The following is an 18,462-nucleotide window of genomic DNA, read 5'->3' on the forward strand; positions in this document are numbered from 1 at the left end:
TTTCAAACACAATTTCTCTGTGTTCTAGTTCTAATGTGAAGTTTTATGTGTAATAGATACCACAACAGTTAAAGAGTTTCTTCTGCTAAGAGACAAAGCAAAGTCAAAGCAATTATGTTCTCCCTTATGCAAACTAATCAACAGATGTATTTTCAACAAACTTTCCTTTGATTAAGGCATTGTCACTATTTCAGCACCCTTTTAAGTTATACCCCTACTAGAAGCATATTTTTCCTCATTTACCCTGATGGTGATTTTACAAGACAAAAGCATTATATACTTGAACAAGCCCTCACCACAAAAAAAACACTATCTTCTAAAGAAATATAAAAACAAAATGAATACATACGTTTGCACTTGTAAGTATATATATATATAATATATTGTATATATAATATATATACTATATATATTATTATTATTGTATAGTGTGTATATATATATATAGTATATATAATTTGGCTTCACTTCATAATGTATTTGTGACAAGGTTTTGTGTCAGAGGTTTCTGCCATTCTACTCTGACATTAATGATTTATTTTAGCCAAGACTCCTGAATACTGCACTCAGCCTCTATTGCTTTACTTCTTTCATCATCTCTAATTAGATCTAGAGCTGCTCTGTTATATCCTCTGAAGAATAACTTAATCCTGCTACCCACAAAACATTTATTTATTCAGCTGAGCTTTGTCAAACTGGAATGCAAATTTTTCTGTCAAAAGGATTGAATGAGTATTGGTATACAGTGGAAATACAGGACAAAGACTTGTGCTTGTACTGCTTGTAGGACTACACAGCCACTGTACAGTCTTTGGAAAAGTACCCAAGCCTGTAGTTACTGATCTTGAGGGAAGTCCCAGACCTTTTGTATCAAAAACCTACATTTTTTGTGACTGAAAGAAGAAGCAGGAGCCATACTGAAACAGAGAGTACTCATTTGTAGCATCATCCATATCTCACGCAGCACCAGCCAGTGCCACAGTATTTTTAAATACTTTGGGCAGGGAAGCACAGGATTTGAGAGGAAAAGCAAAGACATTCTGCTCAGTCCCTAATCCTCCCCAGCAAAGCCCTCTGACAGTTCTGCAGGAGTGGAACAGGGACCAAGGGGTGATCCCACCATGCAAACTGCAGGGCAGAGGGTGTTAAATAAACTCCATTCCAGCCCTACCCCCTGCTCCAGACACCCCCTCCACCCCAGGGCTTCTAACAGAGCAAAGCTCCCCTGCCTGGTAAATGCACCCTTGGCACCTGGTGATAAAGGGAACAGAACCTGCCTTTCCTCAAGGCTTTTTTTCCTCTCCACAAGCAGAGCACACAGCCCTAGTGCACAGGGCAGGGAGAGGAAAAGCAGTAAAACATTGGTATTTCCAGCACCAGAACTACAACGGAAACAAAATGCAACCCCCATCACAGAACATCTTTTAAAATGGCCTGGCCTTAGGCTGCTCTCACTGCTACCTGTGGATCTCCAAAACAATACAAGAATGTAGAAGGAGAGCGGTGTACAAGATCAAAATTATTGGATCAAAATTTGCAGGTTTTGTTTCTCCTGTGTGACGGTTTTCACAGGGGTTTTCAGGTGAGGGAAGAGATGAGAATGTTGACTCCATGCTCAGAAGGCTTGATTTATTATATAATATATATATTTTATATATATATATATATTACATTAAAACTACACTAAAAGAATAGAAGAAAAAGTTCTCCTCAGAAGGCTAGGCTAAGAATAGAAAAGAAAGAATGATAACAAAGGCAGCTGCCTCACACTCTCTGTCTGAGCCAGCTGACTGTGATTGGCCATTAATTAGAAACAACCACATGAGACCAATCCCAGATGCACCTGTTGCATTCCACAGCAGCAGATAATCATTGTTTACATTTTGTTCCTGAGGCCTCCCAGCTTCTCAGGAGGAAAAATCCTAAGAAAGGATTTTTAATGAACAGATGTCTGTGACACTCCTGAAAGATGCTATTGTCTTGCTCTTGGAATGTCTCTTCCACATTTTTATAGAGAAGTACAACAATAGCCAATGAAACACTGAAAGTATTCAGAATTTGAGGATCAGAACAACCCAGTGTGAACCGAGAAATGCAGCACTGAATTCTGCAGAAATCAGTAAACTCATCTGATTCTTTTTCCAGTGAAATGACACTGAAATAGAAGTTACCAACTGTAAACAGACCTCCAGGAGTTCACAGGAAATTACTGTATTAGTCATATACATCAGTTTTTGCCTATGTACTCACATGAAGTAACAGCCTACCATGGTGTCTTCCTATTATCTATTTTTACATTGCTGGAAAGTATTTCATTAAACCAGACTACCATAAACACACATTAATAATCTATACATATGAGAAAAATGTGCTTCCTGCAAAACTAATGCTTAGCAGAGCTTAGTTTTTTGCCATCTGCACTGAAAGGAACAGCAGCAGCTAGGGAAAAGAAAGTACTTCTATAAATAATGTAGGGAATTCTCCACAACCCTTTCAGTAATTTAGGCACGAGGGACTACAGATTAAAGAAAAAGAAAGCTTTCTTAGTAACTGGGAAAGGACAAACATGGGATGCAAAATCTGAATGAAAGCAATTAGTAAATAAATAAAAAAGTAAATGTCCAATTTAGCCCTCTCAACTAATTTTAAAATTGGAGAATAAATATTATGGATAGGTCAGTAAAGCACAGTCCCAGAATAAAACCAACCAATTCAGGAAAAAGGTTATTTCTATTTGCCAACTTCTCACAGAAAGTGTAGACTGTGAACAACTGATGACTTAATTGGCTCATTAAAAACTCCTGCTTAACCACTGAAGCACAAGGACCTGAAGTCAGGAGAGCTCCATTCCCCTCCCAGCTCCCAAGCAGCAGCTAACTGCATGACCTTAGACAAGAGACACTGCCTAGTAGGGGCTATTTCCTCAAGTAAATAGCTATTGTGAGGTTTTCTCCAATTAATGTCAACTTCTGAAACACTATGAATTTGGTACACAGATTGTGAAGCAGTCCCTTTAACTCTTCACACAATTACAGACCAGCAAGAATACATGAACAGGCCTCAATTTTATGCAGAAATTGAAACTCAAATGGTATCTGACAATTTCTTTTTTACAAAGCCACTGAAGTGAAAGCCAATGGAGGTGATCCCCTCACCTCAATTAATAAGAGACAGCTTGAGTGGGCCACTAAGGAGATTGCTTTTCAATACTCTTATCTTGAATTCTGAACATGGAGAACATTTTACTTGCAGTCCCCTAAATTCCAGTAATAAAACAATAAATTTATACTCCACCCACACCAGGGTTAATTACAACCATCAAGTAACAGCAACTGCTAAACAATTTTCTTTCATAGCTGTGAGGAAACATAAACCTATAAAGGCTGTAAATGATGGTACAGAGGCAGTTACTGCATATGATGTGTTTATATGATCTGACATGGTTTTATGTAATCCTCTGTGAAAAGAAGGACAAAAATAGAGAAAATGGGTGGGAAAATCAAATAGTTTCCAAAACAATAACTAGCAACTGATCAGTGAATTTAAAGAAACATAACATAGTTCTGGAAAACAGTGGCTATAGGCTTGTTCACAGTCTCAATAGAACCATTCCATCAGACACATGAACTTGAAAGAAAGTACTGAAATATGCATACAGAGTGGTATAAGCACAAAGAACATAAACTTCCTGTTCATGGGAGAGCTCCCTCAAGGATTTATAAAAATTAAACTATAAAGCAAAACAATAGGCATGGAAATGTGAGGATATTAAGAAAACACATGAAAGACAGACATTAAGACATAGCTTCTAAAGGAGATGGACACAGAAGCCAGCATCTTACACACACATGTAGATCTGGTCACTGTTCTACTGAAAGCTGCTGAAAAATAGGTTTATAAAAATAACCACCAAGTGCAAACAGTTTAGAAAAAAAAATACTTTCAATTGCAATTTTATCCCTTAATGACTCCTGCTGTATCTCATTTTATATTTCTCTTATATAACACTGCTGTCTTGCTGTCAACGAGAATTCAAGATCAAAGGAAGTGCATACTGTGTAACATAGCACAAAGGAGATGGGCTTTTCTGAAACCTTTCAAAATGCAGATGTTAGCACAACAACTGTGTTTGATTTTCCTAGGAAAATTTAAAAAGCCACTCTTATGCCCTTACCAACACATTGTTAGAGTAAGAAGCATACCCAACTGGAAAGCAGAAACATGTTTGCATTTGAAACTTCCCAGCCCAGGCAAGTCAGCTCCTTCTTTTACATCCCTGCTGTTGCAAGGGCAACAGCCTTGTCAAGGAATCCTCAGATGCTGTAATATTTTGCATTTCATACCCTGGAGTGAGTCATTCCAAGCACATTCATAGTCCCAAACACACCACCACAACACATCCCTGGGATGTAAACACATTGTTTCTATTGTTTGCATGTGCAGAGGAGGGCAGGATATGGCTGTGCATTCAGTGAGAGAAAACAAACCCATTCAGAAATCTTGCCATTCATATTGCTGTGCACATATCTAAACTGTGCACGCATTATTACCAGCTGCCACACCTCATATGTTGTTTCTCCAGCCTGTTACACTCACAGCTGCAGAAGAGAGTTCTAATTCTAACTGGAACTCTGGGACATTTTCACAGCCTAAACTGCAGCTTTATTCTCCAGAGCCAAGTCCTGTCTCTCATTTGTCTGCTTTCTCAGCTTCCAACAATTTCTGCTTTGAAACAAATTCCCCACATCCAATGTAGTGTAATGGGGTTTAAATGCATGTTTCTATTTATGAATGTCAAATGCTGGCAGGTATTTACTTCATGACTTTTGGTGAGTAGTTCCCATTTTGAACTACGGATGGTAGAGCCTTCCTATTTTCCATCTGTGGCAGATTTGTTTTCAATTTCTGAGCATCTGCACTTGAAGAGGTTTTGCAACCCTTTTAAGCAGCTGAGCAAAGAATGAGCAGATGGTGTCAAATGTAACAGGGCTAAAACCCCCCAAAAAACTTTTCCTAGGTTTTATTTTTTAAGTAAGAAATTATTGGCTTATGATGGATCCCACCACTAGCCCAGAGAAATCAGGCACATTCACACTATGCTCATTTTATACCCTAAACATTCTTAACAACCCATTTACAGTACATTTTAGTCTTTATTGAAGAGCATTTTTCTAGAATTGAGCTGAAATTGTACCACAAATGCTAACTATTATTTGCTTTGTTGGAAATAAATATTAAGCAGAAAAGCATGTATCTTTTGGTAAACAAGTAACAATAAGCAATAATTATCTTCAACTGTCTATTAAACATAACACCATTTCAAGACATTGGTGAAAATGCTAATTTTTTTCTAAAAATTTTACGTGCCCACTGAAGCTGTTGCAGGTTTTTTAGCCTTCACCTACTCCTATTTATAAGCAATGAAGGGAAAGGGGACTATATAATGTGAGTAAATATATTGCTGTCTCCCACTCTCTCAAATGTCAGGGCTATATGAAATCTCACACAGGCATTGTGAAGATAAATACATTAACAGACCACAAGTGACTTCTGTAATCACAGATGTCAGGAGCAGCCTACAGAAACAAGCCACAGTGAAGCACTTTTAATTAGAGAGAGGTGCCCAACCTAGAACCATGTTCCAGGGTAACCAACAAGCCACAGTGAAGCATTTTTAATTAGAGAGAGGTGCCCAACCTGGAACCATGTTCCAGTGTAACCAATTTCAGCTCTCTTTGATCAGTCAGTGGCTCTGAACACAGCCTCACATTGGTGTACCAGGTAAACTCCCATTTTGTTTTGTTTCAGCAAAGCAGGGCTTTACCTCCACAAATATCCAGCCATACCTAATTGTGATCATATCTCCATGATCTCCTTGGATGTACCAGCTGCAGTTTATGGCTGGAGGATAGTTGGATGGCCAGGAAGGGCTGTAGATGACTCCCCGTCTCTCTGTGTGCTGTTCCAGCTCTCCACTGCAAGCAGCTGTTAATAAAGAGAGAAAAATAATATTATTAATGCTTTGACTAATCAACAATTCATATTAGCTTCAAGAGCTTTCACCAGTTTCTGAAGACTGCAGACATATGAGAGTGAACAGTTTTATCCCCTTACTGCTCTCTTCCCTGCCCTGTTTTTTAATTAAGACACCCACACCAAGTGTAGGTAAGCATAACCTGCATTTCAATGCAGGACCAATCAATAATCTTGTATGAATCTACCACAGGCTACAATCAATATTACTGCATGGATTGCCAAGAGGATGTAATACAGAAATCCTTCTGACCAGCCTCCAAAGCCTAGGCAGGTCACCCAGCAAGTGAAGATGATCTGTATTAACTGTAAAGTAACTAGGAACTCATTTTGTTGTGCCATGTTTCTGGCCATGCTGTTTATTCTCTTAACCACATGAAGAGTTTGTAAGGGTTAACAAAATATCACCACCCACCACACCCCCACACCTCCCACAAAAAAGTAAACTGCAATCTAATGTTAAATGTTTTCACTGAACATTACTAAAGTACTCTAAATTCCTTCTGAACCCACATAGATGGGAAAAAATTCAAGACAGGGAAAGGAGCAAACAAGGCCAAATAAAGCTCAGCATTTTCAAAGCACATTTAGTTCTTCCTATGGAAAACAGCAGGCTTTATCAAATACTTTTAATTTGTAATTAAGCAATTCAAAAATGAAAATTAAATGTTCTGAGGACAAGTTGAAAAGCTGTTCTGATAAGAAAACATACTCCAAGCAGATTACAAGAGGGAAAATTCTCTGCAATGCAATAGCTATTCTGAACATTCTCCAAAAATATTATTTAAACTATTTTTAAAACAAATTACTATCTAGAGCATGACTTGTGGACTGCAGCTGAATATTTCATTTTTGAAAGAAGCTTACATTCTTGTAGCTGAAAAATACAGAAAGGGAAAAAAAAGATTGCCTATACCTTGTCACCTCATCCACACACACATCCAAATACACTGCATTATAAATGAGAGATCTACAGTATTGCTTGAAATGCAGCCACACAAATACACCACTTGCAGTTCCCAGCTGGGATCGGATTTAGCTGCACTGGAGGGGTGGAGGAAGGGGTACCAGCACAGCTGCCTGGCTGCAGTCAGGTCAGGTGGCAGGGCTGCAGCACATCCCCTCAGGAACCTAGGCTGGCACTGCTCTGTTTGTTCACAGTGAGCACTTCTGAAGTGAGAGCCACAGGAATACAAAAAGCCCCAGGTGAGTAACTTACCTGAGGCAAAACATAAAAATGCTATTATTTTTACTCTCCAGGTAGAGCATTGCACTGAAATACAAGTATATAATTCCTACTAGTTTCAAAGGCCACAAAAACATACAGAACACATAAATACATGAAAATATCTATTTCCAAACAAATATTTTGCAGTAATGAAGTTACAAAAACAAGAACAAGATTTTTGCCATCACATTTCTAAAACCAGAGCAGCTCCATGCCAGCTGCTGGCAAATACTGAGATGCAGTTGCCATTACAGAATTATAAAAGAAATTTAAGATCCACAGGACTTTCCAACTGCAATTCTCAGTTTCTTTAGGTCCATAGCTGTGCTCCTCCACATACTTGTTACTGCACCAACATATCACAGCAGCAGAGGACCAAGAGCTAGCAAACACATAAAGGAGCTGCAAAGGCTGCATCTCCTAACTGCCAGGTTAATAACACTTCAAAATGGGAAGGAAACAGAAAGTGAAAGAACAAATACAGCAGACAGCACTATCGAGAAGCTTCCACTGACACCTGTGCAAATATTTCTGCTGTCCTTTTACCATATTATGTTTTGGATTAATATCCCTTATTCATAGTACTTGCAATAAAAAAAAGAGTTAAAATTACACAAAACTGATTTAGTTTCTATTCTGAGGAAGTCCCACTGACAGGCTGATGGCTCCGCATGAGCACTTCCATTCACACATCCATCAGTGTAGTTAGGGGAACTATTATTGTCCCAAATACTTGTTTCTCAGTTTTAGGAAGTAATTACAAAGATTCTGAGCAATAGTTACTTAAGTATCCCAGCTTTTCTGAAGTAATATCACTACATATTTTCCTTTTGGAATACCATTGTTTCCTTATGTAGAGGATGTTCTGTAACATCACAGTTCAGGTCTTCAGTGAGAAATGTTTTTCTTACTAACACTGCACATCTGATATAAAAGTGAGGCAAGAAAAAAACAAGTGACAAAAGAAACAGATTCTTCCTTTCACCAGAAGAACTGTAGCTGTGCAAATCTAAGGACATAGCAAGGAAAGGGCTGCACTGACACTGTGTGCCATTTTTGGCAGCTCCACTGACAATGGCTATTGTTGCCAATACTTTACCACGGCCTTAGCCCCTCTGACACAAATCAAGCTTTTCAGACTTGTCCTACTCAAAATCAAAAGGACAATTGCTTAGCTCTTGCAAAGGGTCCTGATCTGAATGGACCACAAATCTGAATTAATATCTGTTTTGGTTTAAGACAATTTAAAGGAGAAGCATCTGGGTCTGGCTATCTCCCTCAGGGATCAAAATAAGCAATGAATGTAAGTAGATTAAATGAGAAAACAACCCTTTACTAAAAAGCAGAATAGCAACAGTCAGAAACTGTGGCTGAGACAGTTTAGTCAGAGAAACAGAGAACTTTCCCAGGCATCGTCCTGGGGAAGTTGTGGGAAGCTCAAAGAAAAGAATTAAAACAATTCTTATCTCAAGTCTGTACTCCTGGTGTTTGTGAAAACATGTGGAATGTTGTATGTGATGTTTTTGGACAACAAGGTGTTGTTCCTAATTAAACCAATTGTGAGAGGGGTGTTGTTTGAGAACCAGTCAGGCTTTGGGTGAACAATCCTGCCTATAAATATCTGAAGTTCCTAACAAAGTTTCACTTGATGCCTCCTGAGTTTCAGCGTCAACGTCATTGCTTCTCACCGTTCCTAATCCAACAACGACAAGAACCAACAGCAAATAACGACTGAATACAAAACTGCTCAACCCTGTGGACTCCCCAAAACAAAAAGAGACCCCAAACAAAAATTGCCAGGCACAGCCCCCAAGGCGGTGCCCTGGATTTCGAGCAAGCAAAGGGGAAATGGTGTCAGTCTTCTCCCCACCGGCCCGCTCCGTTCTCCTGTCTCTCACTGGGCTTATCTCCTGTGGGCTGAGCCCTGCCTGACGTTCTGTGGGTTCAGGGCTGCCAGCTCACGGAGGGCACCTGTCCCGCGGGAGGCAGGGGCGGTCAGAGGGCGGCTGGGCAGGGTGTGCTCGGCTGGCAGCGGCTGGAACCGCAGCGGGCGGCAGCGCCCTGAACTCCCGGGGTCGGGACAGACCGACAGACACCAGGGCTGGAAATGGCTGATGGCTGCTGCTGCTGCCTCTCAGAAGACACCGAGCTTGGGGCTAGAAACGGCGTCGCTGCAGCTTCCCTTAGCTCCGAGCCCGCCACCGTGAGGGGCAGAGGGGCTGCTCGGGCAGCTCTGGAACAACGCGCCAAAGCAAACTCGCACACACCACACACAGACACACAAACTGGCACACAACACACACAGACAGACAAACTAGCACACACCATTCACAGACACACAAACTAGCACACACCATTCACAGACACACAAACTGGCACACACCACACACACACAGACACACAAACTGGCACACAACACACACAGACACAAACACACAAACTAGCACACAACACACACAGACACAAACATACCGCTCGCAGACACACAAACTGGCACACACCACACACAGACACAGACACACAAACTAGCACACAACACACACAGACACAAACACACAAACTGGCACACAACACACACAGACACAAACACACCACTCACAGACACACACACCACACAAAGACACACGAACTCACAGCACAGTCACAGACACACACAAGCATTCACAGACACACAAACTCGCACACACCACACACAGACACAAACACACCATACACAGACACACAAACTAGCACACAACACACACAGACAGACACACAAACTGGCACACACCAGACACAGACACACAAACTAGCACACAACACACAGACACACAAACTGGCACACAACACACACAGACACACAACACACACAGACACACAAACTAGCACACAACACACACAGACACAAACACACCGCTCACAGACACACAAACTGGCACACACCACACACAGACACACAAACTGGCACACACCACACAGACACACAAACTAGCACACAACACACACAGACACACAAACTGGCACACACCACACACAGACACAAACACACCGCTCACAGACACACACACCACACAAAGACACACGAACTCACACAAAGTACAGTCACAGACACACACAAGCATTCACAGACACACAAACTCGCACACACCACACTCACAGACACACCAACTCACACAAAGCACTCAAAGACACAGAAGCTCACACACACCACACCACACACACGCTCACACACACCTCATCACACACACACCGCTCCTGGCCAGGGAACCTCCGAGATACAGGAAGGATTTCTGGGCACAGATTATTATGGGGTACACTGTCATTATGAAAGACACCAAGACAGTATTGCCAAAACTTAATTACACTGTTTTAACAACACATCCACGGTCCCCTAAACCTGTTGGAGCAAACTGGGGACACCCGTCCCAAAACCACTGTAGTGTTTACCCAAACCTCACTTAATTGCCTCATATTTTTGGTGCCTTTTTTCCCACCAATGCTCATTACTACAGCCTTTGCAAACATCAATTGATCTCCTCCTAAAGCAGCCCCTGCCCCTCCACTCCTTGTGCTCTGACTGCTGCAAGGAAGAAAAGGTGAAATATCCCAGCACAGCTTTCAGCAGCTCTTTTTTCACACACTTTAATCTTGAAAGAAATACCTTTACTAAACACAGCCTTCAGTGCTGACAACAAAACGGTAAAACCACGCAAGGGCAGAATTTTATCCTGTTGGGGCTTCATTGTTAATAAAAGGGTCCCAATTCCCTCCTCAGCTCCTGGCCATGAAGCCTGCAAAATCACACACATGCCTAAGTACTGTGTTAATAAGTACTTAGGGCTTCAGCATGACACTGTGATTCCTTCAGGAAAACAAACAAAAGCCTGCTCAAATTGCCAAAACATCTAAAGGAAAGGGAAGTTCCTAAATAGAAAGGCACAGTCCTGGATTCCATAGACCTTATCATCAGTTACAATACAAAAGAATAGTGATAACACAAAAGAATAGTGATAACACTTTTTCAACAATTCAGTGTCTTTCCATAGCCTTTCTGCACAAACCTAGAAGAAAAGTGAAATCCCAATTCACTAAAAACTCCAAACTGCTTAAATTTCCCACATTTAACATTACTGAAGAAGCATAAAAATACCAATTCCTGGATTGTCCAACCAATCCACCAAAAATCTTACTGAGATGGTGTTCTTAAAAAAATCATAAATTATGAAATAATTAACAATAATAAATCTTTCACAGTTAAAGAAAGCCCTAAACAGCAACAACAACTAAACAAGCAAAGAAAAAGAAACCCCAAACTTAAACAAATGCCAGAAGAGATTTGAGTTCAGAGAGTTTCTGTCAAGAGGATATAAATCTTAATGAGGGCATAAATCTTAATGAGGCTTTCTGTAACAATCAAATGGATTTCTTCTACTGTAAACAGCAGTAGATTCCCTCTGCCAGTTAAATATGCCACAAATACATGCAATGACATTTCCAAAATCTTTACATTAATAATATTACTCTTATTTTTGCAAGAGTAACTGTAATAAAACATATATTAAACTTCAGCAAAGGACAGAACTGAGGGTTCTATGCTGTGCTGGAATACATTTTCAGACAATCCCAGACAAAAATAAATCCTGCAGCTTCACATTCTTCTGCACCAGTCACAAGGAACACATCCCAACCATCTGCTCCAGGATAAAAGATGTTTTGCACTTGCCACAGGAACCTCCTCTCAAACCCAAATTCTTGGCAATACACATTTCCTCAAGTAGCTCTCTCAGTGTCAGCAGGAAACTCTCCCCAAGTTCTCACAATGCTCCCTCAAGGGGGGATTGCACATGTGGTTTAATGCAGATCCCTTATGCCTGTGGAAAAAGAAGATTTCAGGCTCCCCTTTGCTTTGCCCGGGCTCCAGCTGGCTTTTTCTGTCCCTGACCAGAGCCAGTGAAGGCAGAGTCAAGGGTTCCACCCACAGATGTGACAAACCCTGAGCTCACAGTGCTCCATCAACAGGCCCACCTGGCTTGGTGTGAGCACAGGTCAGAGAAGCTGCACAGGGATGGATCCCTCTGGTGCAATGACCTTTGATGATCATTTTCACCCCTCTGGTGCAATGACCTTTTGTCGGTTTCTCAGCTGTTTGGGTGACCTGGAAAGGCCCGGGGTGGCCTTGGACAGCCCGCACTTCAAAGGACGAGAAGAGACTTCAGATCTTGTCTCGGTCTCGGTGTTTATTAATTGTTTATCTAAAAGATTTTCTCTTGGCCCCACAGAGGTCTGCTCAGCAGCCAGCCATGAGCACACTGAGAGCCCCCGGGGCGGTCACCTATCTTTATACTCGAAGTTACGTATACAATATTTATCATTTTTCCCCAATACCTTTTACCCTTATTAACCGGTGCACTTCTAGTAATAACCAATCCCAAAGTGCCACCATCACCACAGAAGATGGAGGCTAAGAAGAAGAAGGACAGGACATGCCCCAATTCCTCCATCTTACTTCTCTAGACCCCCCTGTACAGAAATCCCAAACCCTGTGTCTGACACTCTAATTAACTTATCCCTTCACCATTCACCCAGTGAAATCCTCCCATCCTCATACAGGTGTTGTCTCCCGTGCAGGATCAAAGTCCAGCCACCAGACACTGCTGGCAACATCCCAGGACCTCTGAGCCCCCCAAGGGTGGTCTCGGTCACTCTGCACATCAGTGCTGAGGTGCTGAGATCCCACAACCTTTGATGATCATTTTCACCCCTCTGGTGCAATGACCTTTGTTAATCATTTTCACCCCTCTGGTGCAATGACCTTTGTTGATCATTTTCATCCCAAGCTCCAGTTACACCATCAGGAGACAAGCTAACTCAAAACTGTATGAAGACAAGAAAATATGAAGGGTACAGTACTCTGAGGTTTTCAGCATACTTTTGGAATAAAAGCCAGATGTTACAACTCTATTTCTAGTGGAAAAAAAAAGTGTTAAAAAGCAGCAGAGCCAACTGAAAGAAGCTCTATGTATTTTAGGCTGGGACAGTAGCACCAGTCTAAGTAAGCAACAACAGTAAGTAACTGTGTAATTACTTAATTTACATTCTGTAAACTCATGCATCATACACCAAACAGATGCCAAACTCCATCAAAAGCTAAAGAACCATCCAGGCAGAACATACAGGACATAAGTGACATTCTGTACTTTTTCCAGTGAAAGAATGGAAAATACTGTCTTGCAAACAACATGTCCTGCATGGTTTATCCACACTTCCTCTAATTTAAGGCTTAATTTAAGCAGGTTACCTAATCATAAAATTGCTACCTTCTCCTGATTTAAACCAGCTCTCAACCCCCAATTTTGACTTGAACACTCAAGCTCCAGTATTATTCAATCTGCTGTCCTAGAATTATTTTTCTGTTCTCCAATATCTTTCCTCCCATCTCCCTTATTTGCCATTTCCAGTTTTAATATAAGTTGCAGCCTCTCTGGGAATAAAGTACATCTACATGTATGATGGTGGAGTGACAGTCACAAGAAGGTTTTATCACTGAGAAGACCCTGACTGCAATGTTCCAATAATGCCACTAAGTCACAGCACTGCTAGAGAGAAGGAAATTACACTAAGTGCTGTGATTCTGGTTAAATTTCCACACTGACATTCATGAGACATTTTTAATATTCTTGTTTTAGCTTCTTCAGGAATGAGCCACTTTCCCTGACTTGGTGCTCCCAGGCACACTTCCTAAACACAGTTTTCCTCTAAACAGACAGCACTATGACCTTAGCCTCAAGCTTACAATTTTTATCTATCACTGACAATGATGCAGTCCATAATCCTGTTGTGGTTTAAACTCAAGTGGAAAATAAACCCCACAGCCACTCCTGTCCCCCAACCCACAGGTGAGAGAGATGAAACACAGATTAGGGGATGAGATAACAATTTACTGTTACAATTCACAATTTAACAGCACCAGATGAGAGAACAATCAGTGACAGTGACACCACCAATGACAGCAGTGTGTGACAGAGGGCGATGGCCAAAGCCCTTGGAGCCTGACAGGGCCAGGGTGACCAGAGCACAGGGACAGGAGTGACCAGAACACAGGGACAGGGCCAGGGTGGCCAGAACACAGGGACAGAGTGACCAGAACACAGGGACAGAGTGACCAGAACACAGGGACAGAGACAGGGCCAGAGTGACCAGAACAGTGGCGTGGCCTCCGCATGGCACCTTGGCCTTGTCCCCCCACCGGGCACACATGGGGACAGCCCTGGCACAGGGACAGCCACCCAAGCCTTGGGGACAGTGGGACAGCAATCCTTAGTGACAACAGGATGGTGATCCCTGGCCTTGGGGACAGCAGGACAGAGATCCTTCACTTTGGCTGACACCAGGACAAAGCCCAGGAAGACCTGAAGTCCTAAATTTCCTCAGATGTCATCGTTAGTCTGTCTTAAACAAATGTCATTTAAAAAGTCACTCTTTCATTAGAACATCTCTCTGCACAGGAAAGAAACAGTAACAGCTCAAATGAACAGTAAATAGAGGTAAGGAAAGCATGTCTTACCTAATGAGGTAACAGCACTTTCTATTTTCCCAGTCAGGAAGAGATTCACTGTGTAAAGACAGAAAAACAATGTTCAGACAAATTCTAGCAGTACAGGGTGGCAGTCGATAGTTCACCATTCCTGGGGTGTTAGCACAAACTCATTCCAGTTTCCCAACAAGAACTTTGCTTATCTGCACAGGCAAGTCGTGTACTCAACTGTTATCCTTCACTGCAGCTAAAACAAGTCAATACACAGTGGAAGTTTAGTATCTCTGAAACAGCTACCAAAAGAAACAACTGCCAATCTATTTCAAATTATCTCCCATAGGATTAATTTTAATTGCAGAACACAGAACAACAGTCACATTAAAACACCATTATTATCCTTAAATACTTCTCTGAATACAGCAAAGTTTGCTCCCCCCAGGTAAATGTCACCTTGAAAATCAGCTGCTAAAGCTAACACGATTGCCTTGACTAAGCAAAAGCAATGAAGTTTTCAACAAGGTCCACTAATACAATCAAAACAGGATGAGGCAGTACTTGCAATACATATCTGACTTGCAAATTAAGTTCCAAAGACTCTTCACTTTCTCAAGTCTCCTCTCACAGTGTATACCATTAAAGTGATCTGGAAAGAGTAGTTATTGCCAAAGAAAATGTGTCCTGTGTCACTGTGGCTCCAGAAGTCAGCATTAACATGTAGTTCCCAATTAGCTCCCCCACACATTCTTTAAAAATTACAGCGTGTCCCACTGACTGCTCTCATTTCAGCAGTAATCTGTAATCTACAAAGATAGCCTATCAGTAAAATTACAAATGCTTAAAAAATTTAGAAAGGTTTAAAATGTTAGCAAAAACTTAATTTACAACATCCCAGCCTGAGAATTCACTTTGCCTTTATTTTGCACATGTTAAGTCCTAGATCTTTTAATAGGCAATCTCTTGGCAAGAATTTAGTTAAAAACATCATTTAAACATCAACAATAGGAGAAGAGAGGAAGAGAAACCGTCCCTGTTCCCAACACTCATTAAGGAAGCAGCTGACAATTAACACTATTTATGGCTCAGAGTGGGCCCCCATTGTCTTCTACACTGTCCAAACACATCCCTAAACAATGACCCTTGCCCTGCCTTCTGTTACAACTTAAACCGGTACAAGAAGTCCTAAAGGGGTGGAAATACAAAACAATCCCTCAGCTTCCCAGTTCAGGCCCAGGCACATTTTTCAGTCACCACCACAGTGCAGCAGCCCCGGTGCCTACAGCTGTCCCTCCATAGTATCTGGCTGTCCACAGTTTGGATTTTCTCCTTTTGGGAGGACCTCAGAGCTCAGGATGAGGTCAGGCCCTACAAAACAGAGAGAAGGATTGCTCCTGGGGCCACTCATCACAGACAGCAGGGCTCCACCTCAGGGACAAGGGCAGTGACCTCCCCCTCCTTCTAAGTCTTGGGACTGAGCTTTTAGGAACACACAAAACCAGGAATGGCAGTCTATGTAATGCTACAGCTTGAGGAGAAACACACCTGAGCCACAGACTTGTGTTAATAAGCATTATTATGATGTTCAAAGGACCCTAGCAGCACTGGTTTTATTACATAATTAGCTAACATCTGTAACATTTGTTATGTGACAATAACAGTGTGCCATGTAATTATTTCTTCTTTCACAGAGCTGGTTTGCTCTGTTAGGTGAGTAAGAGTACCTAGGAGCAAAAATACTGTCCTGTACCAGGAAACAACACAGCCCTGTTAACTCTGGCAAGCAGCACATCCGTTTGTGACAAACTCAGGATCACAGCAGCAACAGCAACACAGCATTTCCTCATCCAGTATTAAAGTGCCACTACTTCTGTAACCATAGAAATATAGTCCTAAAGGCTGAGATGAAATTAATCCATGATTATGTCACAAATTTATATTCATGAGAAGTCAAATACTTGGTTTTGCTCCAAAGAAAGTACAGGAATATACTCTGCATAACTAATATCAGCACAACTGACAGCAGGGTTTGAAGATCCAATGTATGGAAGTCTGGGTCTGTACTACCACTGTAATCTTTCTTTATGTTTCCTACCTGAACACTCCCAACAGCCATAAGAGAAACAAGCTCTGAAGCAGAGGTTTCCTCACATGGCTTAAAAGAGGCTCCTATGCCCTTTAAATGGAAATAAGTAGGATAAAGACAAGGGGCATAATAGAGTGGAATCAGCCAACTGAGAGCTGCATTACAGAGGACTTTTAAACAGTGAGCCCCAGTTTACTAGCACAAATGCAGTGGTAAATATAGGCAGCCTTGCACACCACACCTGGCAGATACCTAAGAGAACACCCAAAAATACTCCTTTATCTCTGCAAAAAACTTTTATTGGCTGCAGTTGCAAGTTCTTCAAGAAGTCAGCAAAAATAGCTCTTTAAAATAAAATCTAAGTGTCACACCAGATATTTTTCCAAGCAACTGAATAAGCTTACAGTTTCCAATATCCATTTTGCTCACTCAAAACCCTCAAATCAAGCCACAAGAGCACTGTTAAACCAGCACCCAGCTCTCAAAACTGGCATAGGCCCATAAGAAAGAACAGCCATTCCCTGCTGATCTTCTTGTCTCTTGTCAAAATAAAAACAGTTGAGAGACTAGAGTATTAGAAAGTTTCCTAGATTCCCTTTTTCTTAACTGTTGAGCAGTTATGGGAAAGCCAGAAAAAAATCCCAGAAGTGGTTCAGTAGGCTTGAACTCCATGCAGGAAACTTACTGTGCCATTCATCTGGATTGCTAAATAATTCTCAGAGTGAGGTTTTCAGCTTGGAAAGTGGCTGCTTGGATCAAAGGGAAAATTTACATCTTGGCACCTCCAAACCAAATGACAGCTACCAGGCTTTCCCCACAGCCAGAAGGAGAGACTTCAGTTTCACTGATTCCTTCTTATCTAGTAACTTTCTGTGTCCTCCAGGATTTCTCAAAATGATAAACAGAATGGCTTCACAAAAGAGCAGTTGAAACAAACCCAGTTGCAGCCTTGGGAGCAGCAGTTTACAGATGAGGTCACACAGCAGTGGTCAGTGCATTGATACAGACACCAAACACCCACACACAGCCCATGGGAAAACAAGGAAAGAATGGCAAGGACCAAAAACAAGGATGAAAGGAAAGGACAGACAAGCAGGAAGTAAAACATAAAAATAGTTAAAGTAGCAGCATTAAATTCTTACGGGTTCACTAAAGCAAAATACCTTACAAGCTTCCCACCTCTCATGTTTCTTAACTTCCACTACTGTCAGTTGTGCAAGGAATAGGAATAAAACATTCCAGCTGAAAAGAAGAGCCAGACAGTGAAATTCTAGAAGTCACAGAAAGCAGAAATCTACTAAACTTTCAGCCTGACATCACCCACACCTAAACACAAGAAGTGTTCTCACTTCAGCTCTGGAGTTTACATAACCTTTTATTATCTCATTAATCATTTTAACAACAACCATGCTATTTATGTCAACTAATAACAGGTTTAAGAAAGGTCTGACTGGGCCACAAAAACAAAACAACAAAAAAAAACCTAAATAAAATTTTAAAAAACCCAAAACACCCCCAAAGAACAATAAGAAATTCAGAGATACAAGGAAAAGATGTATCTTTCTCTAACTTTAAATAAGAAGTGCAGCAGACATTATCCTCATGCTG

The 18,462-nt window shown here is 41.3% G+C and overlaps 1 protein-coding gene across 1 annotated transcript in view; it reads right to left on the bottom strand.

Annotated features, from left to right (window-relative positions):
* The window catches only part of LRP3 (LDL receptor related protein 3), a 29,037-nt gene that overhangs the window by 9,277 nt on the left and 1,298 nt on the right, over positions 1-18,462 (bottom strand). Inside the window, exons 2-3 of the mRNA XM_058033898.1 lie at positions 14,805-14,852; positions 5,847-5,985 (exon numbers count right to left, since the gene is read on the bottom strand). Of these exons, the coding sequence (XP_057889881.1) occupies positions 5,847-5,985; positions 14,805-14,852 (187 nt within the window). The remainder of the gene's footprint in view (positions 1-5,846; positions 5,986-14,804; positions 14,853-18,462) is intronic.

Source organism: Melospiza georgiana, chromosome 14, assembly GCF_028018845.1.
Source record: "Melospiza georgiana isolate bMelGeo1 chromosome 14, bMelGeo1.pri, whole genome shotgun sequence".
NCBI classification, from domain to species: Eukaryota; Metazoa; Chordata; class Aves; order Passeriformes; family Passerellidae; genus Melospiza; species Melospiza georgiana.